This window comes from Periophthalmus magnuspinnatus, chromosome 13 (assembly GCF_009829125.3).
Source record: "Periophthalmus magnuspinnatus isolate fPerMag1 chromosome 13, fPerMag1.2.pri, whole genome shotgun sequence".
Lineage (NCBI taxonomy): Eukaryota > Metazoa > Chordata > Actinopteri > Gobiiformes > Gobiidae > Periophthalmus > Periophthalmus magnuspinnatus.
Window position 1 is genome coordinate 27,458,926 of NC_047138.1, and position 17,940 is coordinate 27,476,865.

The 17,940-nt window shown below is 38.6% G+C and overlaps 1 protein-coding gene across 1 annotated transcript in view; it reads left to right on the forward strand.

Moving 5' to 3' along the window:
* LOC117379870 (calsyntenin-2-like) overlaps positions 1 to 17,940 on the forward strand; it is a 463,825-nt gene that overhangs the window by 407,840 nt on the left and 38,045 nt on the right. Inside the window, exons 10-11 of the mRNA XM_055225785.1 lie at positions 8,719 to 8,885; positions 16,159 to 16,307. Coding sequence (XP_055081760.1) covers positions 8,719 to 8,885; positions 16,159 to 16,307 — 316 coding nt within the window. The remainder of the gene's footprint in view (positions 1 to 8,718; positions 8,886 to 16,158; positions 16,308 to 17,940) is intronic.

Here is a 17,940-nt window from a genome sequence, read left to right on the forward strand (position 1 = left end):
AGTGTGCGTTGGTGAAGCCACTTGAGAAATAAGTCTATTCTTAAGAGGCAGCTGCTGTAGAGATGTGCTTTTGCGTCTGAATGAACAAAATTAGAAAGAACGTGTTTAAAAGCATATACAGGGAGTGTTAGCTGTATGCACAATCACAGCGAAATAAAATTATGGTATTTTTAACATTCAGGGACCTCCAGATCTGAGTATTCCTGTTAATGTCAACATTATTAGGACATTCAGAATACATTGCGTTGTGTTTTAAATAGTTATTTTTCATTTCATTTTTCATAACTGTGAAACTTGTTGATACAGTAGGTTGAGCATTTTTCCTGTACTTCTACTATTCTACTGTTCTACTATTCACAGATGTCAACTTCCTGTTCTATGCAACATTTGAAGGGTCTGGAGTGTTTAGTCACTTATAATAGGTCGATAGTAAAAATAACTAGCTGAATAGGCTTGTATTCACAGGCTGGCCATGGAAAACATGATGAATTTACAAAGCAGATTTCAAAGCACAAATTAACAGTCTTTCTGAACCTTCAAACGATACATAACTGCCCCAGGAAGACGTGCTGATGGTAATTGGACTAATACAACAAATACCGGTACATGTTTTCAATGTACTTTGATGGGGATATTCGCCTAAGTTCACGTAGAGCGTCAAAATAGTACATGCTGCTCCATATGCATGCCTGGTGGGGACATTGCGGTCCATCCTATTCACTTTTAATAATAATAATATGTCCAAAACCTGCTGTTTTTACGCTTGCATAGAGCAAAATACGACATAGAATTCAACCTCTTTTTGATGCTGTACATGAGCGTAGGTTCGTATCCCCATCAAAATACACAGGAAACATGCATTTGTTATTGTTTTAGTGCAATTACCATCAGCACAACGTGTTCCTGGGGCAGTTATGTATCGTTTGAATGAAGTAAAGTTCAGAAACGCTGTCAGTTTGTGCTTTCAAATTCAGTTCTGAAAACCTCGTGTTTGCCAAGGTCAGCTTACAGAGACGGTAAATCTAAGCCTTTTCAGCTAGTTATTTTCACTGTAGACCTGTTACAAGTGGTTGTCCGCACACGGTCAAGTTTGCTCAACTTTCCCATTGACAGAGCCCGCAGCTGTAGTTCACGAGGTAAAAAGCATTGATCTGACCCATTTAGTGTGTGGGGCCTAAGTGAAAAAGTGCTGTCATTCAGTGTGCATGTGTTTGATACGTTCTCTTATAAGGGCTTGGTAAAGGTAAATTTTAGTTTATCTAGCACGACAGTTGTTGAGGGCATTTCTCAGTTTTGGTGGCTCTGGGAAGGAGAATAACTTAACTGTCGTGTCGAATGTCGGAGCATTTGATGATTTTAGGTCAAATAAGGCTTATCTTTAACTCTCAAGCAGCAGGCTGTGTTTTGGTAGAGTGTTTTGCAGTTATTTTGTCTGGAAGCCTAAATTTGCTTATTTGACACTTGATGAAAACTATGACGTCTGCGCCGCTCACAATACGCAACGTTACTGTAGATTATAACCACTATAGGCTGATCTCTTTGTTGATATGTACATGTCACTTTATAGATGTTACACTACTTACTGCCCTGTCTAATAAAGCCTGTGATAACAAAAAATCTAATAAATACAGACTTTAAAGCAGCTGTAACTGATTTTTACTGTCTTAAAGATGTCAAAAACAAAACTAGTTCATCTTAAACCCTTTGCAGTGGTCCAAAGGTATTCCTCAGTTACCTTATACAATCCTAGCATCCTAATTACTCACAGTGATAGGCTTATAAGCACTTTTGACAAATTTAGAGACCAGAGTGGAGTTTTGCCGTGACAGTAAAGCTAACAACAACTAGTATACCCGCACTTCCTCATTATCAGACAATAAAACTCTTTATAATTAGAGTCAGATACACAGCAGACTTATTTTAACCTTAATAGCTACTTACACAATGTATCTGTACTAGGGCAAGACACATTTTGCTCAAATACATGGAAAAATAATTAGGAACACGGCCTTTAAATGAAATAGTTCAACAGTGATAATACACTAACCAGTACCCAAAAGGCACACCCGCAGCTGGTATAAGCGATAGTGGTCATACGCATATAGAAGTGTAGCAGTGATATTTCAGTCTTATTTAATTAAAAAGCATGCTGTAATTTCATGGTCCCTGATTTTTGACTGGCCACTATGCATTAGCCCTGACCCCAGCTTCACACAATTCAATTTACTCCCATCATTTTTCAGATCTTATCCACGATCCGCTGCACTGTAGCTCTGGCTATATTTTATAAGAAGCCACTGCCAGGAATTCAATTGTATCATTTCTCTTCATGAGGTAAAGCGAAAATGGACTGAAGATATAGACTTGAAAAATAGACTTTGTAGTGTTTTGTTTTATTTAGTGTGTTAAAGCTGCATTAGGGAACTTTTCTGGTGAAGGGTTCTGCTGCTACCTCCTTGTCTCGATGGAGATTTCATTGTTTTACCGACAGTATTCCACAGTATGGTATTAAACTCATCTATAACCATGGAAACAAGCTGTTGATGTCATAGACCATATACTGAAGTGGACTAAGTGAGTGTGACGTCACCCATGGCGTTCGGCTTCAGTCAAATGAAGCTCATCGAGGTGAGTAGTTATAGCGGTGAATTCAGAGCTGAGTTCCATATTAGAAATTCCAAATGTGAGTATCATAGCAACCAACGAGCCAATCCAGAGCCAGGCTGTTGAAGATAACACCACTTTCCACCTGCACTGCTGGTTTGGCACGGGGCAGGTGCTTAGCAATGCTGTCAAAGGTCAAACCAGTTGCTAACACTAACGAAAATAACAATACCAGGATCAGGTAGAGCGGGTTAATATGAACATTTTAAGACCAAAATGACGAGGCTCACAGCAGCAGTTACAGAAAAAGGGGCAACAGTTTTTCAATATAAAGTGAATTGGAGCCAGAGTTGATGGAGCCAGAAGGGCACCCATGCTCACTTTCTATTTGGAACGTGGCAGCTAGCAGGTTAGCTATGTCCATTTATATATACAGTCTATGGTTTCAGATTTAGCTAAAATTCAAGTTTAAAATGACAACTATTATACATACTATTTCGCTTGCTCTTAACAAATGGTCTATTATGTAAAAGCTGACGCAGCCAAAATACTGCAGACTAAGCTAAAAGTCCTATTTTTAATGTTTAAATTATGGGGACCGAGCAAAGTTATCCTCTACCGTTAGTGGTACATTTTTGGTAACCCCCTGAGGTATCATTGCATTATTCAAATGGATTACATAAATTTTCATTGTGCTGGTTAAAAGCGCTCTGGGTTGAATAAATTCTTGTGCCTATTTCCCATTTCAAAAAGGCAGAAAGTTGACCTGGTGTTGGTGAAGTACTGTGTTTTATAGTAAAGCAGCTCAATTAGTAGAGCATTTGCCCACTTACCCATAGGTCTGTGGTTTGTTTCCTACTCCCAACTGTGCATATTAATATTGTTAGCAGTGAAGATATACTTATTATGCCTTAAGGGAAGTGTGTCTTACATTTAAAGCATTATTATTAATACTAATGGGTCAATCAATCAGCTGTTTTTATCAGCAACAAACAAGAAGTCTGGTGTTCTGTTAGCATGCTAGTTGTTGTTAGCAGTGCTGCGATGGCTAACCCTGCTTTGGCCTCTAAAAGTTGTGAAACATGCTTATAGGCTCTTTTCACGGAGCCGCCTGGCTGGTTCCGGTTCTCTCAAAAAGTGCAGAGCAGCACTTTCTGCTCTATTCATTCATCATACTTCTCCGGAGGAAGCTTCTGTGTTTAGAAAAGACAGTATTTATGCCCATCGATCCATTTTCTTCCACTTATCCATGGCTAGGTCGGGGGGCAGCAGTTAAAGCAGGGACTCCCAGACCTCCCCACTTCCTAGACACTTACTCCAGGCCTTCCGATGGGACCCCAAGTCATTCCCAGGCCAGCCAAGAGACATAGTTCCACTAGGGCAGGGGTGTCCAAACTTTTCTCATTAAGGGCCACATATAAAAACGCAGACAAAGCTGAGGGCCATACACTGGTCGCCAATACAATGAATTCTTCAAGTCTGTGTTATTATTATTACAAGTTAGATTGAACCACTAGACCTTTATTCATGCTCACATCCTCAGTAGGACACATTAAATATTTGATATGAGCTTGTTAAAGTAGATTTTCAGAAATATACAGTAAAAAGTACTGTTCAAGGTAATATGGGTCACAGTTTGGGCATGTCTGCATTAAGGTGTCTTGTGTCTTCCCTGGGGCCTCCTCTCCATGGGACACGCCAGGAACACCTCACTAGGGAAGCGTCCAGGAGGTATTTGTGTCTTGAAGCTAATGCTAATGCTAACTGAAATGAAAATGAATTAGTGATGTTAGCACTAGAATCTGAATGATTTTACACAGAAAAACAATCAACTTGCTTGCACGTATTTTCATCAAGTTGTTTTGTTCTATTTTGATATTTAGATTAGGTTTGTATTAGCATTAGCATTAGCTTTAAGATACAAATATCTACTTTTATAAACATACAAGTTTCCTCTGTTGAAGTACGTATATCGTCACAAAGTTCTTAACATGTCCGTAACTTGTTGTCTGCTGTATGATATTTAAACATTGATTTATTTTAGCCAGACTCTGCTAAATCCACCTAGAGCTCTTCACTTTTTGAGAGAACCGGAACTAGCGGGCGGCTTCGTGAAAAGGGGCCCATCGCATTGAATAAATAGGATGCTCGAAATGTGTTAGGTAAGTGAGGAATAAGTCTGAACCAATTTTAAATGAACTACGTATAGTTTTTTGTTTTGTTTGTTTGTTTTTGGGGGTCTTTTTTTAAATTTTCAGGTTGTAATTATGCAAATTTATCATAACTAAATGCACTATAGTACCAAGATACTGAATCATAATGCACTTAATAAACTAATTCTGTATAAATAAATATACTTTCAGTCGTTCAGTCTGTCTGTGACCTGATAAACTATAAATTGCTCTGACTTTATCACTGCACTCTTCATATTGATTTAACACTACGCTCTATAACTCTGGAGGAGACACAAGAGTGGGTGTTAATGAATATAATATAACTAAATAATCAGAGTGAAAAGTTGTTTGCCAGTATGAATGGATTTGTAAAATAATATAGCAGTACAAAGTTGTAATCTTTAGTTTATTTAGTTAAAGTTGCACTGTGTAACATTTCTAAAGCTACCCAAAGTAATTTTCCACACAGTTTATTATTTATACGCTAAGCAGGGATCATAACTGTCGCTCTTCTGCTGCTGTCAGGCTCGTCGTTTTGGTCTTTAAATGTTCATATTAATCCGCTCTACATGATCCTGCTGTTTTATTTTGTTATTTTGTCTCTAAATCAAAATATGAACAATAATAATAATAATAATAATGAACAAATCAGCTGCCTTCTTTCTCTGAGATCGCTCCCTCTAGCGTTAGCAACAGGTTTGATTCACAGCGTTGCTAAGCACTCTGATAAACCAGCTGTGCGAGCAAGAAAGGGCATTATCTTCAACAGCCTGGCTCCAGATTGGCTCTTTGGTTGCCATGATACTTAAAGATACTTCTATGATGTTTTGAAAATGGTATATTTGCCAAAAACATTGTATTAACATGTTTAACGAGTTTCAGTTTCATTTTTGATGCTCTAAGTCCTCCCTCCCTTTGCTCTCTGTGCTAAATTACTCCCTCTTCAGAGCGCTATCACATTACAATCAATTCTAATGGAACTACTGCACATCATATCAGGTTTGTGAAGTTGTAGTGTACAGTTTTGTATCATGTTTTCGTATATTTATGGAGATTTGTCAGTTGAGAGCATGGGTGATGTAGACTTGTGGGCGGAGCACTGCACAGAATCTTACTTTTAACCCTAAGGAGCATTTGAATAGGACCCGGGAGAGATTGCTGGTTTTAATTTTCTGCTTAAAAACATAACTACTAAAACAAATGCTCTACACACTCCATTATTTATTTACAAAGTAGGTAACATAACAAAGACTCATACTTCCTTTGCTCCTAATGTAGCTCGTTGAAGTTGTGTTGTTTTTTCTACCCTCTCTATGCCTAATCTACACCTCCTGCCCCCAGTTCCCTGTGGATTTCGGGCCAAAAATCGGTTTAGTTCAGTAAATCAGAATGTTCTCACTGGGAGTTCTTATTCAGCAGTTTATATATTTTAGGCTGACTTTAATTTTCTGCTACAGTCACCTTCTAAATGAACAGGGCTAATATGGCTGTTCCCACTGTGTGAACTTGGGACCAAAGCAAAGTTTGCGTTCCAATCAAATTAGAGGACTGGAGGTATGAAGTGAATGTGATTTGACTTTTAAAAGATTGAAAAGCAATGCACACTTGAATCAAATTGTATTCATAATTTGTTTGTTGGATTATCAATGCTATGGGCTGTAATAAAGGCCCTAACGAATCTGCTTCTGTAATCAAATCAAACAGATATTACGGTTAAAGTACTAGGGAAAAAAACTACACAACAAATACTACAATAGGATCAGTACTGAAATACTGTAGGATTAATAATATTTATTTATGGCTATTACAAAAAACTTCAGGCAAGATTTGAACCAGCTAGCATCTGGTGTAAGCGTTTGTTTTAAAAAGTACAAAAAAGAAACCACTAAAATCCAGTTAATCCTGTTGTTGGATAAATTGTAAAACTGCCTGGGAAAAGTTCTATTACGTTGATAACTACTACTATTGTTGACTAAATAACTATTAATCGTAGGCCAAGTTGAAGTGTCTTTATCTCCGCTCGCTAACAGGCTAAAAAGCTCTGCACACTCACATCAACAACAGAGAAACTACTTTAATTTTCCATTTTGCCATATAAAGATAAGTTGAGCTAAAACAAATAGCTCCAAGGGCAAAAATTAGGCCAAAAAAACCTAAAGAAACACGCCCCTCGTTTGAACGTTGAGGTGCACTTTTCAAATAAAATGTTGTCAGTGCATAACCTCTATAGTTTATTAAGAACTGCTTGAAGATTTAAGCTCAGTAAATTAAGGGGTCAGGGTTAGGTTTGTTTATTAATTAACGTGATAGTATGTAACTTTCTGGGGGTGAAAAGTCAACTACTTGATTCCAGTTAAAATTAAAATGACACTTTAGAGCATTCTCCATGGAGATAGATGGTTACATAGTGGGGCTTTAAAGCAGATCTATTATGCAAAATTGACTTGTTACAGTTATTTCCTTCTCGTTTACCCTCTTGAAGTTGTATTTGGAGTGATTTGTTTGAGTAAATCTTTTGAGTAATCTTTAATCGCTTATTTTCAAGACGCCATATTGCCGATCAACTCCCACTTTCCCAACGCTTCATCGATGAAACACGTAGGATTCGGCAGCGTTGCGTCATCATTTTGGTATAAATGAACAAAAAATAATCTGCTACTCGCTATTGTGATCTGCAGCTATCCATAAGAGGAGACGACAGCTACACGGTTCTTTGTTGTGATTATGTTTAAGGCCACATCAGCTTCCATTGGGCAAAGCAGTTTCCTAACGCAGAAGTTGAATATTGCGATTTCAAATGTGTAAATTATAACATAACGATCCAAGGATTATAATTATATAGCAGACTCACGCACAGTATGTCTAATTTAAGTAGTTACTAAGCCTGAACTATTGAGTAGTCATAAAGTGTTAAAATCATGTGTATTGTGTGGTGAGATACAGGCAAAAATTAGGAATAAAATAGAGTGTATAACTACTGGGCAGAGTAAGCATTGCAAAGGTGAGGGTTCGATTCCCGGAGCAGTAACCTTTCAGCTAATGAGAGGCTGGAGACTATGGCCTTTCTTCAGTTCAGAGGACACTGCACAAATGGGCTCTTTCTTTTACCTTTGTTTAGCCTGACACAAAAAGCGCTTAGTCACGGCAAACAGACAATAACATGAATCTTATCAGGCCAATTACAGCCACGACTAGGAACAAGGACTGTGCATTTAAGGTTATGAACAGAGACCCCGGAAATAGAACAAAAAGAGGTGGGTGCTAAATGTACTTCAATATTCAAACCAATGTTACTTAAAGGTGGTGTATCGTTTTTTTACTTAAAACGGGGAAAACAGAACTACCGTATGTTCCGGAGTATAAGTCGCACCGAAGTATAAGTCACACTAGCCAAAAAATGCATAATAATGAAGAAAAACACATATATTTCACATATAAATCACATCTGAGTGTAAATCATACCCCCAGCCAGTAAAAAATAAAATACAGTAGTTCATTTTAAACGTTTTGCATAGGTTTAAAAGTTATTCCTCACTTACCTTATGATTAGATGTAGATAGAAAAACGTGGGACTTGTCTCCAAATTAGCCGCTATAACTGCTAGCCTCCATTGGTTTCACTTCTTTTTACAGTCTATGAGTAAAATACGTAAAATATGATTGGTTCTCAAAACGTTCATCACCACGCACCTTTGCTTTCCAGCCATTTAAATCTAGATACGAGACTTTACCACCTGCGTCGTTCAATCACTCCTCACACAAACTCCGCACTTGCCACAGCTGCCCCAAAAAACGTGGCCACTAATCTGTCCCAGCAGCCTCAACCGTAAAAAACACGTTAGGCAAGCACATTCATATACAGGAGGAGAGAGACACATCAAGAGGGAGCGCTTTGTTTCTGAGCAAATGTTTTATTGACACTCTTTCTGCTGTGTGTGCAGGAGGGGAGGTTACGAGGCCGCGGTTCACTCAGTACTTCAGAGGCAGCTTGTCTGGTCTCACCATTCGTCCAGGGAGGATCGAGACGCAGAAGGTCATCTCCTGTCTGCAGGCTTGTAAGGAGGGGCTGGACATACACAGCCTGGAGAGCTTGGACAAAAGCATCAAGGTAAGGCAGCACTACACAGGGTATGTGATGTGAAGAGTGTCGATAAGCAGGAAACAGCTGCTGCTTACTAGCTTTGTTTTGCTAATCATATCGGCTCAACCTATTGACCTTACTCCGCCACGCCTACTTTTCCCGTATGTGCAACTAAACCGCGCTGTCTTTGTAGTAGCACTTATGGTTATACAGAAATCCCGTTCCTTTCAATGGAGAATTTGAGAAAAGCTTTGCTGCTAAAATATTATATAAAGTACATGGTTTGTGTCGAATGTTCAATGTTCATGTGCAACAACAAGTCAACACTGCACCGATTCTCTGGGAAGCTTTAAAACAGCTCTGTAATCCCTGTAGAACCCATTTGCTGTCAAGATCGGCAGCTCCATGCAAAATAATGCAACCCAAATGACGGCAGCTTCCGAAATAAGTGGAATAATCAAGTTAGCGTGTTGAGAAATTATAATTTTATCTGCTTTTTGTCGTCTTATTTTAGCCCAGGTCTGCATTCCCCCCTTGTCCAATCATCTCGCTCTACTTATTAGCTTCTCCTTAGACTTAAAGCAAACGGGGTGAGTCCATTTAGCCCTTAGAGACACTTCATACTGATCCAAGCGAACCGATGGAAACAAGGCTATAGTCGCACTTGAATGGTTAACGCTACCACAGTGTTTTTAGTTCATATTATTGTACTTCTCAGTGATGGGAAATAAACCCCTGTATTAAAATACTGTAGGGTTTTGGTGTAAGGAAACACAGCAAATTTCTTCTGGTTGTTTATTTTCTGAACACAAGTGCTACTATAGGCCGTAACCCAAGAACAACAAAAGGTTTCAACTCTGAACTAAACAGTAAATATCAGATCATTACAATATAGTCGTCAGTTTCGATCGTTTCAGTCTGAATCAATTAAAAACATTTAGCCATAAACCATAAGATACGACTTAAACCAGGACTGAACCCGGTCTCATGCAGTTAGGGACAGGACAGTAAACAATAATATAGTTTATCATGATATAAAGGGTCAACAGTAATCGTTCATGGGACATTTTAAATAAACATGATAATGGCCAACAAAGATAATCCCCATTTTATCAGAAAAAAGTGCTTCTCCCTGATAATCTCTTCTAGATCATTGTTAACTTTACATAAAAAAACACATTACTACAACAGTTAACAGTTTAAATTTAGAACCTGTTCAGAAGATTAAAATTATAATTAAAAATAACCCGCAGTAGAAGTAGTCATCTTTATTTTTTACAATTATTCTATATGTTTTTTGCTGTAAAACCCCTCACCACACACTTTATACACTTTTCTCAGACAGGCATTAACATTTTCTCACATTTCTCTCTTGTTTAATTGATTAATAGTGACTCACGCGTATTGTATTCACACACGCATCCATACACCAGTGTACACAGACACTGAGGGTGAGGTGGGTTAAGTGTCTTGCCTAAGGACACAACAACAGCATTCATCTGTAGGAGCTGGAATCACTGACGAAGCTACTGCCGTTGATCTACTACAACAATTATCATGATATGATTGTTGATCTCATGTATTTTGGCCGTGAAAATCGTGACACCACATTTCGATATCGCCCCATGCTTTAGGATCAATCTATGGAAACAAGTCTAAAGCAAAACCCATATAGAAAGAACAAACCAAAGATTAGACTGCCCTGGTTTTCAGAATTTCAAAAATACGCAGCACAAACGAGAAGGATAAGTAAACACCCGTTCTTATGAGAGCTATAAAACGTCCTGTACAAAGCACCTTAATATTGCTCATTTGTCATTCTTTGTGCTCTTGTCTGTGGATCAAAACAATTCCGCTGTAATGCTTTGCCAGCTCTCTGAAAGAATCAGATTATTCTTTAGGCTTGTGTTTTTGAATAGTAGCATTGAGTGTGGAAACATTAGTGATTACAAAGCCAACGCTATGTTTTTATTGTTTTAACTTTCTAAGAGCGTCAGAATATGTAATTATATAGACAGACGAACATTCTCCATCTGCATTATTCATTACATTCTCACACAGAATACAACAGGGTAGCCTTGAAAATCGTCCTCGTGATCAGAGCTGTGAACAAATCTACAATCATAAATAAATCAATGTGTTTTTTTATACAAAAGTCTGCATATTTTATTTATTTTTTTCTCAGAAATCTATCAAAGCAAGATACACTGTACAAAGTTATTTTCAAAAGAATGATGATCCTGAGCATAGACTGTGTATATAAATAGATTTAGCCGCCACGTTCCATATAGGTAGTGATCATGGGCAGGCTTCCAGCTTCATCGGCTCCATTTCACTTTCTATTGAAAAAACGGCACCCCTTTCTCTGTAACTTCTGCTGTCAGGCTCATCATTTTGGTCTTAAAATGATTAACCCACTCTACATGATCCTGGTGTTTTTATTTTGCTAGTCGGTGTGGTGTGTGAATCAAGATACAGCGGTCCCTCGTTTATCGTTCAAAAAATTACCCGCAATAGGCGAAATCCGTAAAGTAGTCAGCTTTATTTTTTACAATTATTATATATATATTTTAAGGCTGTAAAACCCCTCACCACACATTTTATACACTTTTCTCAGACAGGCATTAACATTTCTCTCTTGTTTAAACATTCTCAAAGTTCAAACCATTGTAGATTTAAAAAAAATACAGTATTATAGAATGAAACCAACGATCACGACCTGTTTTCAGGCCCAAATATTTTTCGCAGAACGCAATGCACGTTCATACGATGTAAAAAATTGCACAAAAAAAGTTTGCAAAACAACAAGGCCACAAAAGGTGAAACGTGTTATAGTGAAGGACAACTGTATAAACATTAATAACAGACAAATCAGGCCCCTTCTTTCCCCATTGTTGCTCCTGCTAGCGTTAGCAAGAGGTTTGATTTACAGCATTGGTAAATGAGGGGAGTTACCTTCAACAGCCTCGTTCCGGATTGGCTCTTTGGTTGCTAAGATAGTCATAGTCGGAATTTAAAATCTGGAACTCGGCACCAAATTTCCCCCCAAATTTTGAATGCTATGGGTGATGTCACACTAACTTAGTCCACTTCTTTATACAGTCTGTGGTCCTGAGTCCACCTTACTTAAAGGTCCATTGGGGGGTCAGCCACCTGCCTGTTTCCTTACAGAAGTTATTGCTTTATGCCACAGTGTGTTATTATTGTATTAGTGCATCACCAGCTATGTCTGAAGTTCATGCACTGATTTAAATTTGTCCTGTTTCTATCATTTCTCCACACTTGCATAAGCCTCCATGTTTGTTTTGACACTGGGGCTATGCTTTTGGTTAATCCACCTGTCAGTCCTGCTCATTCGGATTTGAGACATGACTTCAGACTAACTAGAATGAGAAACAGTTACCTTTGGCTGGATTTAGTTAGAGCTTTACATTATTGTTTCTTTTACACTGGATGCCCTTCCAGATGCATCGCTTTTTAATTCTATCTAGTTGTGGGACAGGCATAACCAGTAGCACGGCCAGTGAAATATTATCAGTTATTTTTCAGTTTTTGTTTTGCGCAGATTTATTCCCACACATTTTTATCTAGACACAAGATGCTATTTCTCTGATCCGCTACAACTAATTCACGATTGGGATCCTGCGACACTACAACCCCCCTCCCCCAAAACAAGCGGTGGGGCTAATCCATCTGAGCTGTGTGCCGCAAACAGAGCAGACAAGATAGATGGGATTGTATGGGTCCCTTTTGCAGCCCAACCATTCTCACTGTTGCATTATGGTCTTTGTTTCTGGCTTTCTCTGGTTCTGCTTGTGCTATTTTTATATTGATTTGTGTACAGTGATTCTCAAACTGTGGTATTGGGCTATGGGCTGTGAGAAGACCTCAGTTGGTTGTATTGAAGAGTGATTTGTTATATTTACACTTCAGTGCTTAAGTCAAGCTTAGGTTATAGACGCATTTTTGGACCAATTTCTCCCATTTTTTTGTTTGTTTGGTTTTTTTTTTTGTCCCATATAAATTTGTTATTTAAAGGGCCCATATTACACTATTTTCTGATCAATGTCATAATGTGTCTCATATATTTAGGCGGCATTCTTCTGTCAAACCGAAAACACTCTGTTCCACCTTGTGATGTCATGTGGTAATACAGGAAGTGCTCCACTGTGTTTTTAAACTCCACACACCTTCACTAGAATCATTTGGATCATTTTAGTCCTGTAATTGTCTCTACTGAACAAACAAAAGGGAAAGCGTAGCTGTTAACTTGAAAACAACTGCTTCATGACATCACAAGGTGGAACAGAGCATTTTGAGCTTTGGAGATGTAGACGGACTAATAATGAAGGGTTACTCAAACCTATGGAACTCAAATGTGTGAGTGAAACAAAACACAACTCCAGGTATGTTTTTGAGATAACAGCAATATAACATGACTTAAAACTCAAGAGTCAATTTTGTATAATGTAGGACCTTTAAACCTGTTTTCGACCTGCTTAAGTACAAGTCCTGAGTTACTGTCAAAGTGCTTACACACACTGATTTTGGCCCAGTTCAGTCTTGATGTATATGTTTGTAGTGCATATGTTTTACTAAAACTACTGCCAAGTATTTCGGTTGGACCTATAGACTGTATAAACAAGTGGACTAAGGGAGTGGGACGTCACCCATAGTGTTCGACTCCAGGTAAATGAAGCAGCAGTCATGTAGAGAGCGTCAGTGGAGACGGAAGCGTGCCCATGCTCACTTCCTATTTGAAACGTGGCGGCTAACAGGTTAGCTACGCCCATTTATATATACAATCTATGGTTGCACTTGGAAGTGACATCATGACTTAACAATCCTATAGAGTCCAACCAGAAAATTTGCAGCTGATTTCAAGTTTTGTTTTTGCTCTTTATAACACAAAGAGTTTATTACCTTTCTGAAGCATATGATTAACCACAAATTGCATCAAATTTTCCATGCTCAAAATGGTTCTGTTTATTTGTGTGTATGACTGAAAGGCTTTTATTCTCCACTCTTCTCTTTTAATGTTAATTTTATGATGATTATGTTTTAATTTGTTGTATTGTGATTTTAATGTCTTTCTTATTATGTGAAGCACTTTCAATTACTTTGTGTACGACTTGTGCTATACAAATAAATTTGCCTTGCCTTGTCGGAGGACATTTGTGTGTTGACAAAGGTGTGTCGTTTTGTGTCAGTGCTAATGCCTAAGCCTAATAAATATTTAAATAACGCCACAGACTGAAATACAGCTGTCCTTCACTATAACGTGGTTCATCTTTCGCAGCCTTGCTCTTTCACAGATTTTTTTAGTGCAATTTTGCTTCTTTTTTTTTTTTTTATCATATGAACGTGCATTGTGTTCTGCGTCCTGATTGGCTAAGAGACTGTAGATTGTGAACCAGTGTCTCCTGTACAGTACAGAATGCATTCAGCCAAATTTACATAAATGTTGGATCTCAGTGTGACTCTGAAGTGCTGTATGTTTGCAAGTTTTCCCCCCCGACAAAACCCACAATGTCGATGAAAAGTTCTGCACCGACAAAGGCGCCTACGAAGGTTTGAACTTTGAGAGTGTTTAAACAAGAGAGAAATGTGAGAAAAGTGTATAAAGTGTGTGGTGAGGGGTTTTACCGCCTTAAAATATATATAATAATTGTAAAAAAATAAAGCTGACAGATTTTGCCTATCTATTCACCTATTTATTTATTTATTCACCTATTTATTTATTTATTTATTTATTTATTTATTTATTCACCTATTTATTTTTAGAACGTAACCCCTGCGATAAACAAGGGACCACTGTAATCTACACCCATGACTATTCAGGTATTCTTTACAGCAAATTACATTTTTCTGTTATGTTAGATTTAACATTTTAATAGAAGTTAGCTTTAGCACCGACTCACAAAGATGTAGCTTTGCAAACACATAAAAGTCCCTCTGGTGAAGTTTTCCCTGTATTTTATGTGTGTGTGTTTAACATGTTGTCAGTGACATCTCCGTCCACTCCCTCATCTCCGTCCACTCCCTCATCTGTCAGGATTTATTGATTTTTATCTTGACTCTGCAAAAAAACTTTGAGCGAATGCCCACAGCGTCCCTCCCTCTGACCGGAAATATCTGCTGCCTTTGAGCACAGAACCTCTTTGAAATTATTGGGATTTCAAAACGTTGTGATGTCGCGTGAACCCGACCAAAATAACCTCTGCGGGAGTTACATATTTTAAGTCTCCCTCCGCACCGTCCCCTCTCATCTGGCTACAGTGGGTCTATGGTAAGATTATTGCTCTGCACAATCACTACACAATAACAGGGAGGAGAAGAGGCAGCAGCAGAGGAAACGGGAGCCCGGGATAGATGGGCGAGCAGGGGGTTTGGAGTGCTCGCTTGGACCCCATGGAGCTCCCAAGTACCCCGTCCCGCTGGTGGAGAGGCAGTTTTAGGAAATAGGCGACACAGACCGCAAAACCTCTTTAAAGAAAATTCTCAAATCCCCAAATCTTGAGACGCAGCAGGAGGACTGGAGGATCTGTGAATAGAAACTGTGCCATGGCAGGGAGTCTACTACGTGTGTGCTCAAAGTAAAGTTCATTTTAACTTTATTAGATTCAATATATAGGGACAACTTTCATGGCTTGGGGATTTCTATTGTGAATAACATGCAGAGCTGGAGAACTTTTCAAAATGTGTGCTTGAGTTGAGATAAGGACATTGGCGATTACATTTCCAAAGTGGTGCAAAAGAAGAAGAGAAGAACTCAGCCTTAAATACGCAGGGTTTGTGTGTTAAACATGTGTGAATGAAACAAAACACAACTCCTGGTATGGTTGTTTTTTTGTTTTTTGTTTTTTTATGAGGAAGCAACATTATAACATAGATCAGAAATCCTACAGATACTTTGCAACATTCTCTGAAGTTGTGACGCTAACTATAGGCACTGCTCTGTCTGAAGCTATGTTACTCCAGTTAGACTTTAATTTGAGCTTTATTGGTTTAACAATGTTATCATAAAAAAAAAAAATTAAAAAATGGATTTACCTGAGCTGATTTTAAAAAACAAGTCCCTCTCAAATAATGTTACAGTCACAAGCTAGCTAGCATTAGCCAACAGCTTTTCAGTTAGCCAACCCGAACATTTTTGTTGAAAATCAAACGTCTAAATTTGTCCATGAATGCTCATAGTGGACAGGCTCCTCACTGTAGTTCCAGTTTAGCCCTTGTCTCTCTTTCTCTTGTCACTGTAATTCTGTTTTAACCTTTGTCTCTGTCTCTCTTGTTGTTGTAGTTCCACTTTAACCCAGCGCAGTCGATCGTGGTGATGGAGGGGGAGGACCTGGACCACATGAACACAGCTCTGAGGAAAGTCTCCTACATCAACTCCAGACAGTTCCCCACAGCAGGCATCAGACGACTGCACATCTCCACCTCTGTACAGTACGTAAATACTACTGCTGCAAATACTACTGCTACTACTGCTACTACTACTACTACTACTACTACTACTACTACTACTACTACTACTACTACTACTACTACTACTACTGCTTCAAGTCCAGACAGTTCCCCAAAGCAGGCATCATACGACTGCACATCTCCACTTCTGTACAGTACGTAAATACTACTGCTGCAAATACTACTGCTACTACTGCTGCTACTACTACTACTACTACTACTACTACTACTACTACTACTACTACTACTACTACTACTACTACTACTGCTTCAACTCCAGACAGTTCCCCACAGCAGGCATCAGACGACTGCACATCTCCACCTCTGTACAGTACGTAAATACTGCTGCTGCAAATACTACTGCTACTACTGCTACTACTACTACTACTACTACTACTACTACTACTACTACTGTTTCAAGTCCAGACAGTTCTCCAAAGCAGGCATCAGATGGCTTCACATTTCCACCTCTTGACACTATGTAAATACTATTACTGATAATGCTACTACTACTACTACTGCCCCCAATGCTACTACTACTATTACTTCTACTACTGCCCCTACTGCTACTACTGCTACTACAACTACTACTACTGCTGCCCCTACTCCTACTACTACTATTACTACTACTTCCCCTACTACTACTACTACTACTACTCCTTCTACTACCACTGCCCTCACTGCTACTACTACTATTACTTCTACTACTGCCCCTAGTGCTACTGCTAATACTCTACTGCTGCTAGTACTATATATCATAATCTTTTCTAATGCCGTACTTGCCCCATTCACACAGATATATTCCTAATCTTTGGAATGTACCATAGTAGAGCTTTACATATTTTCTTGCTCAGTATACCTCTAAAAACATGTATTTGTACTGTGAGCAGTGTCATCTTTCCATAGATCTGTAAAAAAAAAAAGGTAAAGGGCAGTTTCACTCTGAACTCCCTCCTTTGGGGGCTGGACTTAAATAACTCAGAGTAGGATAAATCTTAGCGCCTCAAGCTAGTACCATCAAATTAAAAATGGCTTCTGGATGAGAGTCAAAACATCTTGATTCTAAAAACAGAATAACACAACTCCAGGTATGTTTTTGATGAGGAAACAACATTATAACACAGATCAGAAAATAGTGTAACCTGGGCTTTTTAAAGAGAGGGGTATTCCTACTGATAGTTTGCAACATTCTCTGGGGGTGTGATGCTAACTAGAGGCACTGCTCTGTCTGAAGCTCTGTTACTCCAGTTAGACTTTAATTTGAGCTTTATTGGTTTAACACGGTCTGATCATAAAGAACTGACTTAGCTGGAACTACAACAGGTGAACTGATTTTGTACTGTTAAACAAGAATCTTTCAAATAACGTTACAGTCACAAGCTAGCTAGCATTAGCAAAAGTTTTGCAGTTAGTCACCCCTACCATTTTTGTTGAATTGGGGCTTTCAGTGCTAAGGGAAAAGGCTTTTTGTGCTCAGAGGGATGATAAATGAACTAGTTTGAGGACGTTTGTGAAAGTGTTTTGTCTGTAGGTACAATTAAAAAGAATCACACATAAAGTTTTATCAATGAGACCCCTGACCTGTACGTTGGCTCGGTGGCGTTACCTGCTTGTC